Consider the following 23,123-nt stretch of genomic DNA (forward strand, 5'->3'; position numbering starts at 1 on the left):
GAAGACCGTAGAAAATAAAATAGAGGCAATGCATAATTGAAGGTACGAATAAAATTTATTGGATGTCTTACCGCCTTAATGTACTACGAGCCTGCTGCTTAATGTTCCCACATGATTTTAAGAACCTCAATGCCGTAATGTTGCTATCATGGCTAAAAGATTCCAAGGATTCTGTTATCGATTATAAAACGACGAATGTAATGTCATTTTCAGCAGTATTGCTATCGCAGTCAGCGTTTAACTTCCCGAATTGATTATTTCATAAATGCTTGATTAAAAACCAGGCAAATAATAATTTATCCTTTGTTAGGCGTAAGATGCAAGGTTCAGGATGAAAACTATAACACACACGATGCTTCGCAAAGGAAATCTTACAAGTTTCACCACAATATTCTGTATTTCTGGCATCTGCATTTCCTTGATTGTTAATTCCATATTCTACATATGCACATACTTACTTCGTTTCAAGGCGCCAATGAAACACATTTAACGAAAGATGAATCGTAATCGTTGAAAAATAAGTCCACATGAGCTTCAGTCGAACAGTTTGGTCTATACATAATAATTGCAAAAATAGCACGATTTGATTTATCACCTGCTTAAATAAAGTGTTTTCAATGTTGTTGAAAACGCGAATGAGACAGTTAAAAAGCAACTATCTGATAACAACTCGTGAAGTAAACAGGACGTTAAGAGCGACGCTAAATGAGTTACCTGAAAAATGCGGACGCCGTAGCTGAGGCAAACCCCATGTCCTGTCACAATTCTTTGCTGAAACATTTTCTTGAATTTATGCACAGTTCTTCGCCTCAGATATAAAATAAAAATGTAACGACTGCTTTAAGTTCTAAAGATTGTTTGAGAGTTTTCAACTCCAGAAAATAAACCATCCGTGCATTGAGACTACTACAATTGCAATTTAAACAACAGAGGCTTGAGGAATAGAAATGTGGATCGCACGATTTTTCCAATGTTTTTTTTCTTTAATTATAATGAAGTTCGAAATTACTGAGCTATTTTTCAGTGGCATATCGCACCCGATGAGAACTTAAACAATTTTAAGCGTAACTTGAAAATTCGAGAACCTTCCACCGAAGAATTAGGCAAGCTGAAAAAATATGAGATAATTTGTTAATGAGGTCATTTGGTGTCTTATAGAAAGACAAACAGCTTCTGGTATCTGCCTTGTCTGTCATCTTGAACAAAACATTTACTATGTTAAATAAAGGGGAAAATGTATTGTTTATTCTGGTAAAGTGCGCCTAAACTAAGTTCTAAAACTCAGATAGAGTGCGTGAAGCCGGCTAAATGTTTCATCCTGCACAAAATTAACTGTCGGGATGATTTTACCATACGGACGGAAAACTTTGTGCTTTTTGTCTAACTTGTGGTGAGAGCGAACGATTTTACATGAATAGGAACTTTTAAAATAATTTCGAGTCGTTTTTACGTGTTGATTTAACTTTGCGTGAGACAAGACAGTGGACAATTCAATAAACTGCGAGTAATATTAAAAGAACGGAAGCAAATTTCGAGAAACTGTGTATGACGAAAAAAAAATGTTATTTTTGCAGCGCCTATAATTTATTTGAACCACACTGTCGACGGCTTATTAAAAACTGTCGAGCTAAAAAATATTTAGCGATTAATTTTAAGTATTTGGCATATCAATGAAAATTTATATCGCATCATGTTTAATCTGTTTGTCCTCACTGTCAACTTGAATTTGTATTGTAGCTCTGAAGCCTTTGAGGTTCGATCAAACCATTTGTATTGCATGTGCTTGACGTCCATGAGTTATACTCACTGTGGCTTTCGCGCAAAATGGAGCCGTACAAACTTTGATAGATAAATTCCAACACGAATAGTCAGTATTTGCTGGAAGACTTTCTCGAGGCCAGAGCAAGTTACTTTTCAAACTAAAATTACACGACAGGTTGATTAAAGTCCTTTCTTAATTAAAGAACTAACTTTCAAAACCACAAAAAAGTGCAACATTTCTTAAGGCAAAAAGAAAAAAAATGCAGTTTTCCCTGCCCGTAAAAATCTACTCGGCCCCCACTTATTTTAAAGAAGTTCCATACTCTGTAATTGGGACCCCTTTGATTGATGCATAACATAAACATCGTTTAAAAGCTACTGTAGACCGAATATGATGTTTCATAATGATAATTTGTCAACGTTACCAGCCGAAACTTACGCTTATTGCAAAATTTGAGATCGTGATCGTGGTAACTATTGTTTAATTAATGTCATGGTTCAGTGACATTGTAGAGAGAACAAGGAAATTCTTTTCTAAAGTTAATCATCGTTTTGGCTTGAAACCAGGTGTTTCTATGGTAACCATAGCTACCATATTGTTATAAAAGAAAGCACTTTTACCTCGAAAGCAGTAAGGGACCAAAGAGCTTTGCATCTTGAGAGGTAAGAGTTGATTATATCGAAAACCTTGATGGGTTATTTGAGTAATACTTTCCCTGTAAAATACATATTCTTTACGAAAAGGATATTTACCCGCGGCTCCTTTAATTCTACATACCAAAAGAAAAAGGTTGGCTTCACTCTCAAATAAGGATATGGTACGATTTTGAAAGCAAACTAACGTAGGGTTTTTTCAACGAAAGCAGATTATCAATACTCGGGGATTACCAACCGAACCTTTAAATGTTTATTTCCATGCAACACGAAAGCTCTGGTAAGCAATATGTTGCTCTGTTTACCACAAAAATTCCCAAAAGGTCGCTGAAGTTTCAACTCCGTCCAAAATGTTTGATGTATCAGAAAGGATTATTCATCGGATATAGTTTGGAAACTTTATGTTTGAAACTTTATGTTTTCTTGCCTTTTTGGTTATTGGACTTAGCAGATAAATAAAGGGTTTCAACAATCATCGGGATTTTTGTTTTATATAAGATGAGGATAAGCAGCAGCTTGTAAATGTTAATTAGCCAACTTGTCAAAGATCGCATTTTTTTCCTCGCTCAATAAGAATATATTATTTCTTCTGAGTTTTTGTCGAGGTCGAGTCGTCGTCACTTCACATCTAAAACCAGCATTTCTGAATGGACATTCGTTTTTCTATGGGTAGTTTAAGAACACCTAGTGGAGGTAGATATCCGTGCGCTAAACAGCTTTATATAAGGGTTGATTATCAATTTTAGGAGCGACGTTTGATGAAAATAACACGTCTGCGTATTTTAACTCCAAACACTGACAAATGACAGCGGACTTAAACGGGAACATGAGTTTTCTTTCGATTAAATGTCTATTATTAGCAAACTTGCCATACGACAAATATTAAAAGCATGATAAGTTTTCCAAGGTGTTTATCTTTCGATAAGAATGAATAAAAAATATGCTGAATAAATATGCCGAAAATATTCTTCATCTGTCAAATTTAATTAAAAAGTCCAAGAGAACTTAACGTCTAAATATCTGCTTTTCCTGGGGGTTTTTTGCCGTCAATTAGACGTTCTAAAGAAATAGATCGAAATTTTTACAATGTTGTTCTAAGGACTAATTTCAATGTCTAATAAGTATGTTAACTTGTAAAGATATACCTGTGAGACCCACTTTTCTCCATCGAGGGAAGCGGGTAACATCTATCTGCGACATTTCTATTACTTTCCACATAGACTTGATAGCCCCAAGAATTTTGAATTGTTTTTTATGTTTTGATTGACTTTCATAGTATGGTTTCTTTCATAAAAACAGGCCAATTTTGGAAGCTTAATCCACTGCTAGGAGCTTGTGATCAACTTAAAACTTGCGCCATACGCGTGGGGTAGAAACGGAAAACCGTTACTTTGAAGCAGGCATGGAGTTTGTTTCATTTTTCATGTTCATAGTCTGGAATGCATTATTGACTAACTTGACTTTCGGAAAAGGTGGGTCACAGATGGCGAATCATTTTTTATCCTTCGATTCACTTATGAGTACAACCTTATTTATATGTCTCCTTTATTTCTTTTGCTGATACAAAAACAGTTAAAGTTACAACAACTAGCAAAGACTAAGTCAAAAATCCACATTCAGCATCCAGCCATGATTTGAACTCATATTTGAAAAATGAAAGGGTATTTAGTAAAAACTTTTAATTGTTTCTTATTCAGAAAATTGTATATTAGATGCAAAACGACAAAAAAAAAATAAATTCGGTAAATTCGAAAGACTTCATTGAAAATGGTTACATTCCCATCTCTCCTCTCTCAATAACATGCACGTATTACACTATGTTATGTTCAATTTCCCTGTGTTTTATTAGGCGGGAATTTGATCTCTCTGCATCGTACGGAAGCACATTTTTATTGCACTTAACCATCTGAGAGAAATTATTTTTACAAGAGAACAGTGCTGACATATGGTAAAGAATAGTTACATTGTTTTGTTGCATATTCGTCCATAAACATAGCTTATCTACTAAAAGTTAAAATTTGGTATTGCGCAAATCTAAGAGAAAGTTTTTAGCACAAACATTTTGAATGATTAGTTTTAAGGTACTCACCTCAGTAGCAGGTGGCATCTGTCGACCGTTAAATTGCCGATTATTTCGATATTTCTGGTTTGGGAAATATCGTGTTTCACATTTTTAAAGTTTACTATTTCTTGGAAAAAGTCGAATTTTCTAATGTATACTGAATTTATTGATAGAAATATCTTGAACCCATATATGAATCTTCTGCGTGAGGCCAGACAAAGATGGCTTGTCTCAATTGAAATTAGCATAAATTTCCTCTTTCTATGATAATCGGTCTAAATAACCAAAGGCGATCGTGTAAACTCAAGTAAGAAAAATCGGAATTCTCAAGGACCTGTGTAATGACGAAAGAGAAAAAAGGTTTATTAAGAAAAATGAATTTTTTTCAAGACATATCGATCATGAAATAGAAATCGAACTTGATAAAAATTTGCGGATAGCTTTAATTAATGGCTTTTGTTCTATCTCCCCTAAAGTAATATCGCTCAGCAGAAACAAAACACACGAAATGCTCTCTAAAAACCTTGTGTCTTCACAAAAGACAAGTGATGCTCGATGCTGCCAATTTTTGTTCTTGTTTCACTTTTTTTTACCGTTTTTAGGGGGGAGACGGCCAAAGCTATTTTTCTAGGACCCTATTGTACAAAAAGTTAGGAATTTAAAATATAACAGCGGTAAGCGACATCAACAAAAACAATTAAAAACTTTACTCAAACTTGTCTTGTCCCAAGCACTTTATGTGTTAACCTCCTTTATCTCAGCTGAAATCATGAGGAAATCTCTGAGCGCGGAATTGAGACAGAAAATTATCCTAAATTCCTATGTTCTCAGATAGGCAAAAATCCGCAAATGAAGGCAGTATTCAATTTTCTCCATTTTCCCGTATTCTCCTCGGCGGGCTGGTTAAGTTACGCGGAACCTATAATTTCTCTTTTTTTTTCTTATTTTGTTACAAGACAGCACACCAAAAGTAGAGTTATAAGGAAAAAAGGATTTAATAACCGTTTCCTTATAGACTCCTGTCCTTAAGAAGACCGTAGAAAATGAAAGAGAGGCAATGCATAATTCAGGGTACGAATGAAATTTATTAGATGTCTTACCACCTTGATGTACTACGAGCCTGCTGCTTAATGTTCCTACATGATTTTAAAAACCTAAATGCTGTAATGTTTCCGTGATGGCTAAAAGGTTCCAAGGATTCTGTTATCGATTATAAAACGACGATGTAATGCCAGTTTCTGAGTGGCCTTGAGTTGTTTTCCTTCAAAGGAAGCAGTATTGCTATGGTAGTCAGCGTTTAACTTCCCGAACTGATTGTTTCATGAATGCTTAAGTAAAAACCAGGCAAATCATAATTTACCCTTCGTTAATTGTAAGATAAAAAGTTCAGGATGAAGACTATAACACACACGATGCTTCGCAAAGTAAATCTTGAAAGCTTCACCTCAATATTCTGTATTTCCAGCATCTGCATTTCCTTGATTGTCAATTCCATATTCTACATATTCATGTACTAACTTCGTTTCAAGGCGCCAATGAAACACATTTGACGAAAGATGAATCGTAATCGATGGAAAATAAGTCGCCTCAGATGCAAAACAAATATGTAACGACTGTTGAAAAAACTTCGTCCATGCATAAGTTCTAAATATTGTTTGACAGTTTTCAATTTCAGAAATTAAACCATCCGTGCATTGAGACTAATACAATTGCAAATTTAAACAATAGAGACTTGATGCCTAGAAATGTGAATCACACAATTTTTCCGACGTTTTATTTCTCTAACAATAATGAAGTTCGAAATTACTGAGCTGTTTTTCAGAGGCATATCACACCTAATGAGAACTTAAACAATTTTAAGTGTAACTTGAAAATTCCAGCAACTTCCACCGAAGAATTAGGCAAGCTGGAAAAATATAGGAGATAATTTATTAATGAAGTCATTTGGTGTCTTATAGAAAGACATAAACTGGTGTCTGTCTTGTCTGTTATCTTGAACAAACATTTTCTATGTTAAATAATGGAAAAAATGCATTGTTTATTCTGGTAAAAGTGCGCCTAAACTATGTTTTTAAACTCCTACAGAGTGCGTGAAGCCGGCTAAATGTTTCATCGTGCACAAATTGTATGGATGATTTTATCCTACGGACGGAAAACGTTGTGCTTTTTGTGTAATTTGTGGTGACATAGCCGTAGGAAGAAAAACGAACGATTTTACAAGAATAGGAACTTTTGAAATAATTTCGAGCCCTTATTACGTGTTGATTTAACGTTGCGTGAGACAAGACAGACGACAATTCAATAAACTATGAGTAATATGAAAAGGACTTAAGCAAGTTTCAAGACAGTGTGTATGACGAAAAAAAATAGTCATATTTGCAGCTCCATAAATTTATTTGAACTACAATGTCGACGACTCATTAAGAACTGTCATGTTAAAAAATTTTGGCATATCAGCGTAAATTTACATCGCATTTTGTTTAATCTGTTTGTCCTCATTGTCAACTTAAATTTGTATTGTAGCTCTGAAGCCCTTGAGGTTTTAGCAGATCGTTTGTATTGCGTTTTCTTGACGTCCGTGAAGTATGGTCATCGTAGCTTTCGCGCAAGATGGAGCTGTATAAATATTCATAGCAAATTCCAACACGAATCGTCAGTATTTGCTCGAAGACTTCCTCGAGGCCAGAGCAAGTTTTCAAACTAAAAATTCCGTGACAGGTTGATGAAAGTCCTTTTTAAATTAGAAAACTCACTTTCAAAACCACAAACAAGCGGAACATTTCTTAAAGCAAAAAGGAAAAAAAAGGGTAGTTTTCCCTGCCCATAAAAATTTACTCAGCCCCTACTTATCTTCAGGAAGGTACATACACCGTAAGTGGAACTCTTTTGATTGATACAAACATAAGAGTGTTATTGTATGTTTACATCTTTAGGTATAACTTTTGCAATGGAAGGCTTGACTTTTCTTGAGGCTGGCAATATTTCCTTGTCAAAGACATTCTTTTCTTATTAGTTTTTCATTAGCGATCCTTTATCAGCACACGGTGGAGTTTCCTTAGGTACACACTGGATTATTTTAGAATTTGAAAGAGATCTTCTTAAATAACGTTTAAAGCTACTTTAGACCGAATATGATGTTTCAGAATGATAATTTGTTAACGTTACCAGTTAGAAATTACGCTTATTGCAAAATTTGAGATCGTGATGATCATGATCGTGATCAATCGTGATGACAATTGTGTAATTGTTGCCATGGTTAAGTAATATTGTAGAGGGAACCAGAAAGTTCTTATCTAAATTTAATAATCGTTTTCGCTTGAAACCAGGTGTTTCTATAGTAACCATAGCTACCATATTGTTATAAAAGAAAGCACTTTTACCTCAGAAGCAGTAAGGGACCAAAGAGTTTTGCAACTTGAGAGGTAAGAGTTGATCATATCGAAAAGACAGATGGATGATTTGAGCAATATTTTCCCTGGAAAGTTACGAAAAGGATATTTACCCGCGGCTCCTTGAATTTAGCATACCAAAAGAAAAAGGTTGGCTTCACTCTTAAGTAAGGATATGGTACGATTCTGAAAGCGAACTAACTTAGGGTTTTTCAACGAAAGCAGATTATCAGTACTCGGGGTTTACTAACCGAACCTTTAAATGTTTATTTCTATGTAGCACGAAAGCTCTGGTAAACAATTTGTTGCTCTGTTTACCTCAAAAACTACCAATAGGTCGCTAAAGTGTCAACCCCGTCCAAAATGCCGAATAAGTTAGAAAGGATTATTGATGGGATATAGTTTGGAAGCTTTATGTTTGAATCTTCCTTGCCCCTTTGGTTATTGAACTTTGTAGATAAATGGAGAGTTTAAGCGATCCTAGGAATTTTTGTTTCATAAAAAAAGAGGATAATCCGCAGCTTGTAAATGTTCATTAGCCAGTTTTTAAAATATTGTTTTTTTTTTCTCGCTTAGGAAGAATATATCATTTCTTCTGTAGTTCTTGTCGAGGTCGAGTCGTTATCACTTCACATCTAGAACCGAAATTTCTGAATGGAGATATTTAAGAGGCGATCTCTGTAAGAGCGGTTCAGGGTATTTCGCATCTGAAAAAAGCTTTCCTCAAACTTTGCCCGATAAACTATCTTTGGTAGCAAGTAGATAAAACCACATTAGTTTCTGGAAATACGTTAAAATAAAATTTTTAGAGGTCTCAAAAGTCAAAGCTGCTAAAGGCCCTTTTTTGTACTCTTGCGACATCGAAAATTTCAAAAGTTGAATAACCTGGTCCTCGTATCACACCACATGCAGCAAAAAATCTTTTGTATTTTTAAACTGTGTGATATGTTAGGTGAATAAAAAATATTTCAATTTTGATATTTGTTTATTTAGGGGTTTGTCATAATTTATTTAAAAACACTCGTTTGACAGCTTTCTGAAATTGGTCAAAAGTACTCTTTCCTTCTTGGTTGATATTGCTCAAGTCCAGACCAGACCGCTCCGCTTGATTTCTTCTAATATGATGTTTGGCTGCAGAAAAATATAAAAACAACTTGCACTTGTTAATTTTGTTCGCCGCGGTGACTTCAAACTTTCAGCGATTTTGCTAGCGTGACAGCCGATTATGCAAATTAGTTCATTGAACAAACTCCGACCGTTTTATATACGTAGCTCAATAAATCTTAGATTTTAACCGTTTTAAGTTGAAAAGATAGTATAACAGAGCTTTTAGACTACACCGATTGATACCCTAAACATTTCAAAAGGCCAGAATTTGACAAATTGTACCCTCTCGTGACGCAAGACGTCAACAACAATGAATCGAATATCATAATTTGATTAGCGCTCGTCTAACATTTTAATGGCAAACTCTTTTTTAAAAATTTGGCTTCTGCTATTTCATGCATATTTGAGTTCTAACAGCTTACGCTATTCAAACCTGTACGAACATTTTAGAACCAAAGTTCCAAAGTCCTGACAACAGGATTCTATTCAGCGTAACCGGCGATAACAGCCCACACTGAAATACACCTTGACCAGTGACTCTGTCACGTAATTCCATCGTATAATTGTCCTGAATACCTCTCAAGTCTAAGTAAAGCAGCGATTGCTCGAATTTCAAGCTGACAGGAACAAATGACATTTGGTCGTCACACCTGTCTGCATAGCAGTCGCTGTTCACAACTTTGGAGAGTTGTTGTGAAAAAGGATATCGCATTCGCTTAACGGGTGAACGTCATAATTAGACTTCATTACAACTCCACTCCGAAATCATTTCCTCCATTTTTGCTAGAAGTGTTGTCTTTGTATCTCGCATTTTGCACATGGGCAACCTTCACCCTCTTGCCAACGAGCACACATCATAGACATCAAACATGATTGGATATTTATAGTCCTATCTCATCCATTACTGTGTTCCTGGCCTCTCTCAAACACGAGCGCTGCCTGACGGTTTGCAAAAGCTGTACACTTGCACCTCTCGTATAAAGAGCTCATCCCATGGGAAGCTGTGAAGCACTTGTCAAGGGTTCTGTGGTCACCGCAACCAGTTAAGTCGAACCCTCTAATGACAATGACTGAAAGTGATGAACCCACTCCCTCTTCACTTTGCCATAAAGACTTTCAGTCATGCTCGCAGACACAGGACTTACATGATGAAATCCAAGTTCATATGGAGCTCAAGGTCGGATTCTGTGACGCAGGATTTTTTCAACAGGCACCTCACTCTTCGCCTGTGCTCTTGCCTTCTTTATTTGTCTATCGGAGAGGTTTTCAAATGGCTGATGCATGCGTTTAAGCTCGTTGGCTGAAAATCTATAGGCATAAATACTCAGTATTTGAGTCCTAAGTGATTTTGTGGGAGCATTCTGATAGGCGACCGTGAGGGTTTGAAGGCCAACAGCAATAGCTATCTTGCACTTCTCTTCATGGTCTACGACCGCTTGGAATAACGCTTTTCCATCTCTTAGAGCAATGACATCGCACACCAGCTGGCACGCTTCCCCAGCTTTTTGAACAAACTCAGGTTTTTTGGGAAAGGAGCATTTTTCCCAACAATCTACTTGGGATTCCAAATGTGTAATCCTGGTCTTTTGTGCAGCATCGGCGAGGCTATCAATATATGCCTATAAGACTTGAATTGGATCTATGCTAAAGTTCTGAATAGAACTGTCTTCAAGACAGGTGTGCAGACAAACTTTCTCTTATTCCTGCCGACTAGAATTTTGATCCAAAAATTGATGTTATCGCTGCTTTATTTAGAAAGGAGAAGCAATTCAGGATAATTACACAATTGAATTACGTGACAGAGTCACGGTTCACGGTGTATTTTAGTATGTGCTGGTATCGCCGGTTACACTGGATAGAATCCTGTAGTTTGGCTCTGAAATGTTCATACAGATTTGAATAGCGTAAGCTGTTAGAACTCAAATATGCATGAAATAGCAGAAGCCAAATTTTTAAAAAAGAGTTTGCCATTAAAATGTTAGGCGAGCGCTAATCAAATTATGATATTCGATGCATTGTTGTTGACGTCTTGCGTCACGAGAGGGTAAAATCTGTCAAATTCTGGCCTTTTGAAATGTTTAGAGTATCAATCGGTGTAGTCTAAAAGCTCTGTCCTACTATCTTTTCAACTTAAAACGGTTAAAATCTAAGATTTATTGAGCTACGTATATAAAACGGTCGGAGTTTGTTCAATGAACTAATTTGCATAATCGACTGTCACGCTAGCAAAATCGCTGAAAGTTTGAAGTCACCGCGGCGAACAAAATTAATAAGTGCAAGTTGTTTTTATATTTTTCTGCAGCTAAACATCTTATTAGAAGAAATCAAGCGGAGTTTTGAACGGTCTGGTCTGGACTTGAGCAATATCAACCAGGAAGGAAAGAGTACTTTTGACCAATTTCAGAAAGCTGTCAAACGAGTGTTTTTAAATAAATTATGACGAACCCCTAAATAAACAAATATCAAAATTGAAATACTTTTTGTTCACCTAACATATCGCACAGTTTAAAAATACAAAAGATTTTTTGCTGCATGCGGTGTGATACGTGGACCAGGTTATTCAACTTTTGAAATTTTCGATGTCGCAAGAGGTCAAAAAAGGGCCTTTAGCAGCTTTGACTTTTGAGAGCTCTAAAAATTTTAATTTTAACGTATTTCCAGAAACTAATGTGGTTTTATCTACTTGCTACCAAAGATAGTTTATTGGGCAAAGTTTGAGGGAAAACTTTTTTCCGATGCGAAAGATCGAGATCGCTTCTTAATGCTTGTACATTTGTTCTTCTATGGGCAGTTTAAGAACACCTAATGGAGGGAGATATCCGCACGCTAAGGAGCTTGGAGTTGATTATCAATTCTTTCAGACGATTTTAAAAGGGAATTTTGATGAGAATAACACGTCTGCGTATTCTAACTCCAAAAAATGACAAATTAAGGCGGACTTGAAACGGTAACATGACTTTTCTGTTAATTAAATGTCTAGTATTACCAAAGTTGCTATACGTCAAATACTAATAATACAATAAATTTGGCAGAGTATCTACTTTTGATGAGAATAAATGAAAGATATGCTGGATAAATATGCTAAAAAATATGCTTGATCTTTCAAATTTTGAAAGTTTTTTGATTAAATAGTCTGAAAGAACTTAACGTCCAAGTATCTGCTTCTCGAGAAATTAATCAAAATTTTTACAACGTTGTTCTGGAGACTCATTTCACAGTCTAATACGTCTGTAAATATATAATGATATGCCTAGAGGACCCAATTCTCTCCATCGAGCGAAGTGGATAACGTTCATCTGCGCCATCTGCATTAATTTTCCACATAGAACTGACAGCTACAAGCTTTTTTTACATCTATTTTCATAATACGGTTTCGTTCATAAAAGCAGGTCGATTTTGAAAGCTTAATCCACTGCTGGGAGCTGGTGATCAACTTAAAACTTGTGCCATACGTGCGTGGTAGAAACAGAAAACCGTTACCTTGAAGCAGGCATGGAACTTGTTTCATTTTTCATGTTCATAGCCTGGAATGCATTATTGAATAACTTCACTTTTGGAAAAGGTGAGTCGCAGACGGCGAATCATTTTTTATCCTTCGATCCCTTATGAGTGCAACCCTATTTACATATCTCCTTTATTCTCTTTTGCTGATACAAAAAGAGTTAAAGTTACAACAATTAGGAAAGACAAAGTCAAAAACCTACATTCAAAATCCACCTATGATTTGAACTCATTTTTGAAAAATTAAAGGGTATTTAACAAAAATGTTTTATCATTTCTTATTCAGAAAATTGGATTTTAGATACAAAACGACCAAAAAACTTCGTCAAAAACAAATTACTTCATTTAAAATTGTTACATCCCCATTTCTCCTCTCCCATTAACATTAAAGCATGACACTATGTTATGTTAAATTTCCCTGTTTTATTAGGCGGGAATTTGATCTTTCTGCATCATGAGGAAGCACATTCAGTTTTTTACCGCTCCTAATCATCTTATAGAAATTATTTTTACAAGTGAACAATGCTGACATTTGGTAAAGAATAGCCACATTTTCCTTGCTTTGTATTCGTCCCTAACCACAGCTTATCTATCAAAAGTTAAAATCGCGTATTGTGCAAGTCTCAGAGAACGTTATCAGCACAAACATGTTTAAGGATTAGTTTAAAGGTACTCACCTCAAAAACAGGTGGCATCTGTCGACCGTTAAATAACCAAAGGCGATCATGTAAACTCGAGTAAGAAACTGAATTTTCAAGGGCCTGTATAATGAAGAAAGCGAAAAAAAGGTTTACTGAGAAAAACCATTTTTTTCCATGACTTAACATCTCCGCTAAGATAATATTGCTCAGGAGAAACAAAACACACGAAAATGCTCTCCACTGACCTTGTTTCTTCACTAAAGACAAGTGGTTCTCGATGCTGCCAATTTTTGTTCTTGTTTCACTTTTTTTTACCGTTTTTGGGAGGGATAGTGCCAGAGCTATTTATCTAGGGCCCTTTTATACAAAAAGTCAGGAAGGTTTATAAAGAAAAGTGATTTTTTTTTTCATGACTTATCGATCATGAAGTAGAAAATGAACTTGAGAAAAATTTGCGGATACCTTTTATTAACGGCTTTGTTCTCTCTCCCGTAAAATAATATAGTTCAGAAGAAACGAAAAGACACGAAAATGCTTTCTAAACATCCTGTCCTCACAAGTGATGGTCGCTGCTGCTGATTTTTGTTTTCGTTTCATTTTTGTTTTTAAACGCTTTCGGGAGGGAGGAGGGGGTGCTAGGGTTAATTATCTTGTGAAAACTTTGTCCTAAATACTAATCCCCGAATAAAGGAAGTATTAATTTTTCTCCTTTTTTCCTTAATCGTGGTTTGATTGAGATCACAGTTCTTTGTTCGCCAAGCGTGTTTTTTTTAAACTTAAAACCTCGAAACGTGAGTTAATTTATGTCTGACAGGAAAAATTATTTACTATTTTGATTGCTTTGCTTCAGAGCGAGACCGCGCAATGTTGTTTCCAGATTGCTTCTTCTTTGCTAAAAGACGTTTGATGAACCATGAAATCGAAACCAAATACGTCAAAGACTTGGATCACTGTGAGCTTTTCTGCTACATGAACGACAACTGCGTCAGTGCTAACTTCAAAAAAGATCCCGAGAATGGAAGAATCGATTATATCTGTGAACTGAATAACGCCACTCATCTTGAATATGATACTGACCTGATGACTGATACCGATTTTTATTATCGTGGCTCAAAGGTAAAATATAAAGTATAACTGAAATTCAGTAACTCTACGCTTTTCGATGAATCGTGAAAAACAACCGACGTGTACCAAAACTTCCGTTCTTTCATTCAATCATTCAATACATCAATATTTCTTCTTTTATCTTTTTTTTTTCTTTTCAGAACGCCTGCGGTAAAAACCTACCGTGTCAAAATAATGCAACTTGTCAGTCCGGTTTCACAATCAAGGGATATCGATGCTTGTGCCCTCCTGGATTCGAAGGAGAACATTGCGAAAAAGGTTAATTACAGAATAGGCCAATAAGAACAATATACTTCCTGGAGTATTCAAACCACCCATATTTATATATCATGTTAGGCCGTCTAGTGCGTATCTGAACGGCTGCAGTTTGGAATGGTGTCTAGAAAGAGATTCCGCCGCTGTGGAAGTTTTGGTTTAGTCTAAAGTAACAATTAATTTGTTACAATGATAACTAACTAAATACTTTTTCAACTCGTAAGAGTTCGAATAACAAATGTATATCTCACTCATGTAACCACTACCGTTGTAGAATTTTCTTCCACATTTTTTTAGATATTGATGAATGCCAAAAAAATACTCACGATTGTCACCTGAACGCTACTTGTCAAAACACAAATGGATCCTTTGTGTGCACCTGTTTATTTGGATTTAACGGAGATGGACGGAACTGCACAGGTAAAGGCCTTTAGACTGTAATTGCCTCGTTATGACTTTAACAAATGTTATTTCGGGTGTGTTTGTTTGTTTGTTTGTTTTTCTTTAATTTGTACGTTCCTTCCTACTCGGTTTGTTTGTCTGTTTGTTTGTTTGTTTTGATAAAGCAGTTACCCCTGCCTAACACTTTTGACCAATGGAAGAAAATGAAAATCCTTAATCCCACTTGAAAGCAGAAGGACAAAATTCTGAACATTATCGTTGACCAGCTTTCTCTTTGATAAAACATAACGACTAACAACTCTCTAGCAACAGCTATTGCGCTCAATGTTCAAAATAAGGTTTATGCATGTATCATACTCCAAGAATCGTGATTGAAAGCCTTTCATTTTCCAGATATTGACGAATGTGCAAGAAATCTTTCTTGTCATGTGAATGCTAACTGTACCAACACCATTGGATCACATTTATGTACATGCAACACTGGGTACTCTGGAGATGGACAGACTTGCTCAGGTAATTTTAATAAGTTTCCTTCAATGTCCAGAAAGGTCATTCATGACCAATGAGAGGCAATCTTCATCGCTCGTATTTCTATTTCGCTCCTATTTCTATTTCTATACAATCCCGGCTATTCAAAGCGGAGAGTTAACTAAAACGTCCTTTCAACAAAAAATTATGGCGCCAGAAATAGTCAAACATTTATATTGATTAACCAAAACATTTCTCATCATAACATCCAAACGTGGTGCGCTTGATTCCCTTCAGACATTGACGGGTGTTCACAAATGAACATATGTGATGAGCACGCCTCTTGCAGTAATACCCAGGGCTCCTACAGTTGCGCCTGTAATCCTAAATACATTGAGGATGGTTTGACATGTAAAGCCTTAAAAATTTAATGACTGACTGAACTCGCTGTAAATATTGGTGACTGAATGGATATTCTTGTTTGGCCATGCAACAAATCACGTTAGTTTTCGGTGCCTTTAAATTGCTTGGAAACGTCCTTCGACGAACCATTAATTAAAAATAAAGATAGATTTGATTTTCTATATTATATTCGTAGACTTGATGTGCACTGCTTTTGTCCACCAGGAAAGAAAGCAATGATCCTCAACATTTTTTTCTTGATGATGCATAATTGTTCTTGTAAATTGAATTAATATGAAGTTGTGTCTCGAAAGGACTGAAAACAATCAAACAGAATAATTTAATTGGTTAGAATCGATTTTGACCGCGGTTAAAATTTTCTCATTTTGACCTATTATGGTGACTCCTCCGAAAAAAAAAAATTATCTGACGGTTTTTTTTTCAATCTTTCCTTAAATGTTCCCTATCAATGTCTGTTTCGAAAAATACAATTGAAAAGATAGGTCACCGTGCTTGTTTGAGAGAAATGACGGGCCAAACTTACTCCATTTATGCTTCGACTAGCACTTATTTCACGGTACATTTTTCGGTGGCTGGAGGCAAGGGTTTTCAAAGTAAAAGTTAAAAAAAAACAGGAAAGGTACAAAGTCTGGAACGTAAGGAACAATTTGATATATAATTTGTGGAAAAATCACGTAATTTTAATCGAAATCGAAAACTTTCCTTGAGTTGAAGTTTTTTAATTTGCATCAACAAATAATGTGCACGCTTTTAGCTGTATCTTTTTTTTGCCTTTTTTAATTTCTCCAATTTAAAGGAGATAATTTGTACAAGAAATAAAATAAAAAATAGAGGTCAGCTTATTCTCGGAATGCAAACTCGCTTATTCGCCTGACTACGTGATTTTTGTGCGCAGTACAAGATGCCCAGTGCAATACCAAGGAATCACCTTAAGACTGATAGCAAGATTCGTTTTTTTTCTTTTTTTTTTTTCAATAGTAATTAAAAGTAGAACATTTACCAAAAACTAGGAAGCAGGCAAAGAGAATAAGGAAAACGTAGGAAAATTTGAGTCTAGCCGACGAAGCTACGAGCAAAGTATGAAGTCGAAATTAAAGACTTTTGCAATTTGCGGACAGAAATCCAATAACACCTAATACAAGACTAAGAGTGACTTAAAAGGAAGGAAAAAGATTTTGTCAGCCACTGGAAAAGACTCGAGCAAAACTGTACTCACCAGCACAACTTTACAAGGCACGATGAGTGATTCAACTTCTCAATCATGTTTTTGGGCTGTTAAATCGGGCAAGGTTTCGTCAATTTAAAAAAAAACGATAAATTACAGTGACACTCATTTTCAACTTAATCAAACTCCTCCTCTTGAAGTTCTTTCCTCAAGGAGTCGTATATCTCAAACACTTTCGGTATTTTCTATCAAATTCACGAGAGTTGAAAGCTGAAATAGTTCCATTCACACGGTGTTGGCACTTGCCACAAGTTTCAACTTGATTTTCCACAACACTAATTTTGATTGGTGTATGTATAGTCGGACGCGCGATTTGATTGAATATATGGAAACACTATCGTCCAGAGCATGTATTGAGAAAACAGATATCAGTCAAGTTATAAATAAACAACAGTTACCTTCTTCTGTAACGTTATTGGAGAGATATGCTTATGATATATATGGTACTTTTTTCCCTTGTTTAAACACTCGGGAGGTTGGGAAATTTCTCGAAATTTATGCAAACCCTCGACTGCGTGTCGGGTTTGCACAACTTTATCAAATTCTCCTTACGTCCTCTCGTGTTCAGATGAGAGTGTGTAAAAAAGCTTCGTAAGAAAACCGATCACTGAGCGATCAAGCCACAGATACGCATCAAAACTCGTTGTACAGGGTAACTTTTCAGGGATTTTGCATTGAGGCTGTATGACAAACTCGACCGTTTTTTCCTCGTTCAATAAATAGAATAATACAAAAGTGCGTGTTGATATGGAATTTCTCCTCAAGTGTTCAACTCGCTATCTCATGAGTGAGGTCAGTGAACGAGTGAGGTATCGAGCAAGAGAAAATAGATTGTAATAATTTCTTGGTATCGGGTTGAACACGAGAATAGAAGTTCCATAACTGCAAGCAACCATGTATTTTTTTATTTTTTTTTAACATACAACCACAATAGGCCTTTACTGAGGAGATAAGTCGACTTCTTTAAAGAATGAAATATAAGTTTAAAAATCCGCGTCGTAAAGCACATCGGCGATAAGGCTCATAATTCTCAGTAATGGGATTTTTCTTTATCGACAGAAGAAATATCAGGAAATTTCGAACGACAGTGTCCGTTAGAAATACGAATTTTTTTTGTGTTTTTAGCAGCCATAATCCGATAAAATCTCGACAATCGACCCTGGATTAAGAACGGACAACGCTTTGCCATTCATTTATAAACCTGACACAGCAGATTGACGATATCAAACGCGTAAGAATTATCGTAATATTATATGCGTGCTGTTCTCAGTGCAGGAAATCCTTCGAAAACACCGCAGTTTATATAATAGCTTTTTTCCTTAAGCTTTCTTATAACGAAATATATAGAACATCGCATTAACCGAAATTCAACTTTTTAGCCGATCCGTGCTATAATTACAGAAACCTGAGCGATGCTGACAGAAAGAGCACTTACAACACACCCTACGGTGGAGAAAAATGTGACGACGAATCCTCATCCGTAATATTCGGGAACTGGTATCGTTTCGCGGGAGCTGCAGGAACAAAAATGCCAACCCAGTGCGTAGCGAGTTTCAGATGTGGTGCGGCCTTCTCAGGCTGGCTAAAAGGTGGTCACCCCACATTGACAGATGATGAGGTTTCCTCCGAGGTCTGCTTTATCAGAGGTGGAGATTGTTGCAAGTATTCAAGAAATATTAGAGTGAAAAACTGTGGATCCTACTTTATTTACGAACTACAAAAGCCACCTGCTTGTGATCTGCGCTACTGTGGCACAGACTAAATGTTATAAGCAAGTTATTCTGCACAGCGAAAGGATTCAGAGGATTAAGAATTTCACATGATCCATTTTTTATGATTAGTGTTAAACGGTGAATAGTTTGGACACAAGACTACCTTTGGGCGGCCTAGTTTGATCTTCCAAGTAAGAGTACTCCCAAAAGTTGTGACAGAAGGTTGTCAGTAATAGTGACTGACGTTTCTATAACCTCAGCGGAAGTCATCATCAGAGTGATTCAACGGTTGTTGTTTATCCGAGTGTTAGAAGAACAGACTCCTCCCCCCCCCCCCCCCCCGTGGCAAATTTAAACAACTATGGCATTAGTGAGCTTTCAAATAATCTTAGTATCGCCTATATCTATTCCAATCGAAGAGCTTCACTAAGTAAATGTTAAGCTCAACTTTGAGCATTGTATTTTGCTTATTACAAAACGCTTTGGACTCTTGATGTTTATTCAGGTCGTTAGCGGAAACTAAAGCAGCTTTTAATACCCACCCATTCTGTGCATGTAATTGTTATTCTGTCTGAAAGCCTTCCACTATGGGTCAAGGTAGTCCGCGATTATGAGCCAGTTGTTTATTACGTTGGGTCATGCTTTCACTGGCATCATTATTTACAAGGATTTTTAAATCGTATTAGGTGTGTTGTGGATAGACTATGAAATAGGCTGTAAATAATTTCAAGAATTCTTAGTCACTATGACATTGATACTCAAACTTTCTGATGACATAGCTTGGAAAACTAGAACATTCTATTAGGTATGAAATTATGATGTATTTGTGCTACAACAGTTGTGTTGTAAGCTTCGAATTCCGGAATGTTTTTAAAATACGTCATGAATGTATATAAGGACTCAGTCAGCTAGGAGTGGTAATTTAGTTTTTCGGAAAAGACTGACTATCAAGGAAGCTCTACCAAAAGATAGCTCAGTACTGTGATGTCCTTCAAAAATTGTGTATTTTGTGGAGATTTGGAGGCAAAGGTGAGTCTTTGGTTTCCGTAGAGAGCTAAGTTATAGTCTGTAGTGGGCTTAAGTAAGTTCTTAAATGACAATTTTGTATTGTGTATATGAGTAGCTCCTACTAATGGGTAAAATTTCGATGATGTGTACGCTAGTAGCTCTTATACAAGCCATTCCCACAAAAAATAAAACAACACCAGAAAGAGGTCCGAGATGACGACCAGTTAAAACCTAATTTAATAATTTTTTCAGGCTTATTTGAGAGTATGTGACCTGTAACAGAAAGTATGAGCTATTACTCTAGTTGTCATAGTTATAACAGTCACTGAGCCTGAGACAAATAGCACGTGTAAGTAATCGGAGGTTTGCATGTCTTTATTGCACTATATCAATTATCGTACTGCCTAAAGGAGTGGCTTCTGAGAAAGAATTATTACACGTTGTTTAGTAGTAAAGTAGTTGTAGTAACCATAGTTATAACTGTCACTGAGCCTGAGAGAAATAGCACCTCTCTGTAATCAAAGGTTTGCATGTCTTTGCTGCACTTCATCTATTGTCAATTGGATAGCTGCAATGCAGGAAGCAAGTTATTTATATCGTGTTTTCCGTTTTTAAGCAATAATTATGGACAAAATTCAGGTAGTTGTCCGATGAGAGATGGAAAAATAACTGAGGTTGACTGTGAACAGTCACGCAGTTGAACATTAAGCAAACGAAAATCCAGAGAGTAACATGGTAGGGTTTGAACCCGGGACCAACAGATCACAATTCTAGCGCGCCCTGGCCACTGGGTCACACTGCCGTAAAATTTGAGAACTTCAATAAAGAAGATTAAAAACTTTGACGTTTTAGTCCCGTTTCAAAACTACAAAGTTTCAAACCAGTTTCCAGAGGCGGAGTGAGAAAACAAATAGTTTAAACAGATTCACACCGATTCTCGATTTTCCACAAACCAACAGGATTTATCAAAATGGATCGCTCATACGTTAATTTGATTCAGAATTTGATATAGTGGCAAACACTTTGAACATGGCAGTCATGAAGTGTCACGCTAGAGCTCATTTCAGCTATTGGACGCGTCAATTTTGCAATGCTTGAAATGTTGTGATAATATTCACTCAGGTCTGATCATTCTAAAATTAGACGTCACTTTGGTTAGCTATCTAATCATATTTTCAACTTGATATTTTATTTTTAAACTCAAGAAAACATAGATAGACGAGTACTTCAAGCTGATGCGAGTTCGTGCAAGTTGTAAATAACACTTTTAAATGGTCGGGAACTTATCAGTAGATTTTTTTGTAATGCTACTTTAGCGTCAAAGTTAAACTGTGTTTATTGCAGTTTCTCGCTAGGAAAAATTCAATGTTTGTTTGTTTGGCTTTTTTTTCTGGTAGAATGATTTCTGTTTGAGCTCAGTAGGAGAGCTGTTATTACAAATAAACTGCCCTCGTTCGAATAATAAAAAAGACGATTAGGGCCTGAAAAAGAAATCTTCAAATGTCACTCTGATTTGAATTAGGAAATGTTATTCACGATTCCCTTCATCTTATTTTTTTCTTTCTATGTCCAAGAAGGAAGTTGAAAACAGATCGAGCCACGGACGTAGAACATTGGCTGGTTTCTTTATAAACCTAAGAAAACCATCAGAATATGGTTAAATCATAGGTGGGCTAATCAAAGGAAACTGAAAGAGGTTGACTAACTGCGAGGATCAACTTGATAAATTTTATTGTGCTTGGCGAATTCAAACTAGCTTGACGAATTCAAATTAGCTTGACCAGAATTGTACAGCTCCCAGTCAATAATATACGCTAATTTTACGCGAACCATTTTTAGAGTGTTCTGCAGTGATTGAAAGTCAAAGTAAATGTAATGGGCCTTTCAGCCAGCAAAACATAAAGAATCTGTCAATCCGTTTTCACACAAGCACAAGCTACACAACATTGTAAGTTTCTACGATTTTTGATAGGCCTGTGCGGGATTTGCAACCATAACCTCTGCGACACCAGTGTAGTGCTCTACTAACAGAGCTAGCGAGCCCACTGGGAGCTGGTAATTACGTTGGCTTTATAATAAACCCGTGAGGTGATGAATCGATTACTGTGAATGTATTAAAGTCATATATGTGAATTGCGAATTAAGAAATTAATATGAAAGCGATCTGCGCAGTAATGAACACTACTTAAGCAGTAGTGAAAAAAATGATAAAAAAAAGAAATAATGATGAAAATCATATTAGCTCAGTTGGTGGTGCACTGCACCGGTATTGCAAAGTTCATGGATTCAGATCCAAACTTTTCAGGCTTTATTTTCACTACTGGTTAAGTAGTGTTCACTCCTGCGAAGTTCACTTTCATATTCATTTCATAATTCCCAGTTTCCCTACATGATTTTCATATATTCATAGCCATTAACTTTCTTTTCTGTGTTGCAGTCAAGAATCTCGGCTACGAAAATTTGAGAGAAATTTCTTAACTTTTATGGCCTAAAAAAAAATCAAAGCTAGCCATTTTAAAAAAAATACGTCGGTAGGATTTTGAGATAGACCTAAAGTCATATTCGGAAATTTATCAACCGAAGAAGAAATGAACGATAAAGTCAGAAGTAGCCCAGGCTCGCAGAATGCGCTTTGGTAAATGTGAAAATATGGGTCCGCTCTCTAGATCTCGCTCTCTCTCAGAGAAGGCTATAGTCCACGGCGGTTAGGTTCGGGGAGTACAGTTTGGCACTAGCCCTAAAATCTGTATTGCTACATTTTTCACAGAATTAAGAGTTGATGCGAAGTTCTAAATCACCCCATAGATCACAAAAAAATAAGTCTGGAAACTAGCAGTTTGTCGGAACCGGACATGATACCCAGACGAAAAAATTCATTTTGATTAGTTGCAATCGACAGCCAAATTGATACGGCGCTATTTTTTGTCGCAATTTTGCAGAGAAGAAGAAAGGAGCTTTGAATGGATTATTTTGATGAAATGAAAAATAGATCAACATACTCTGCTATTATTGCAAAACATGCTTATGGCAAAGTTTGAAACTTTTTTCTAAATTTATTGCATTTCTCAAGAGAGGAATTATTCATTATTTTGTCAACTTCTTTAAAGTTTCGGGTCGGTCAATCGAGGAAATTTTAATTAGCACACTGCTTTACATTTCTTATATTTCATTAGATAGTTTAAAAAAATTCAAAATGTATTTTTGGAGAATAAATGATTGAGAAATAAAGTTCCTAACTCTCGATCGAACATACTTCCTGTGTTGAGTGGCCAAGACTGCAGGTCGGAGTTGCAAATCATCGCAGAGCCGCAAAGAGGTCCTTTACAATCGCAGTAAACAACCCCTGGGTGTATGTCTCACAATGAAAACGTTATTAATAGATTGGTCGGA

General features: G+C 36.1%; 2 protein-coding genes across 2 annotated transcripts; both read left to right on the forward strand.

Annotated features, from left to right (window-relative positions):
* Nucleotides 1-10,293: 10,293 nt before the first annotated feature.
* Nucleotides 10,294-15,410, forward strand: LOC149052864 (uncharacterized). Its single transcript, XM_089205876.1, has 5 exons — nucleotides 10,294-11,920; nucleotides 12,360-12,535; nucleotides 13,966-14,231; nucleotides 14,381-14,915; nucleotides 15,291-15,410. Exons 2-4 carry the CDS (start codon nucleotides 12,466-12,468, stop codon nucleotides 14,501-14,503), a joined length of 459 nt encoding a protein of 152 aa, XP_089062002.1. The 5' UTR covers nucleotides 10,294-11,920; nucleotides 12,360-12,465; the 3' UTR covers nucleotides 14,504-14,915; nucleotides 15,291-15,410.
* Nucleotides 15,411-15,667: 257 nt separating this feature from the next.
* On the forward strand, nucleotides 15,668-20,577 carry LOC149052865 (pancreatic secretory granule membrane major glycoprotein GP2-like). The gene is made up of 3 exons (XM_089205947.1): nucleotides 15,668-15,776; nucleotides 16,367-16,372; nucleotides 18,393-20,577. Exons 1-3 carry the CDS (start codon nucleotides 15,683-15,685, stop codon nucleotides 18,773-18,775), a joined length of 483 nt encoding a protein of 160 aa, XP_089062073.1. The 5' UTR covers nucleotides 15,668-15,682; the 3' UTR covers nucleotides 18,776-20,577.
* The last annotated feature ends 2,546 nt before the right edge of the window (nucleotides 20,578-23,123 follow it).

Source organism: Pocillopora damicornis, chromosome 1, assembly GCF_964200805.1.
Source record: "Pocillopora damicornis chromosome 1, jaPocDami1.2, whole genome shotgun sequence".
Classification (NCBI taxonomy): Eukaryota; Metazoa; Cnidaria; class Anthozoa; order Scleractinia; family Pocilloporidae; genus Pocillopora; species Pocillopora damicornis.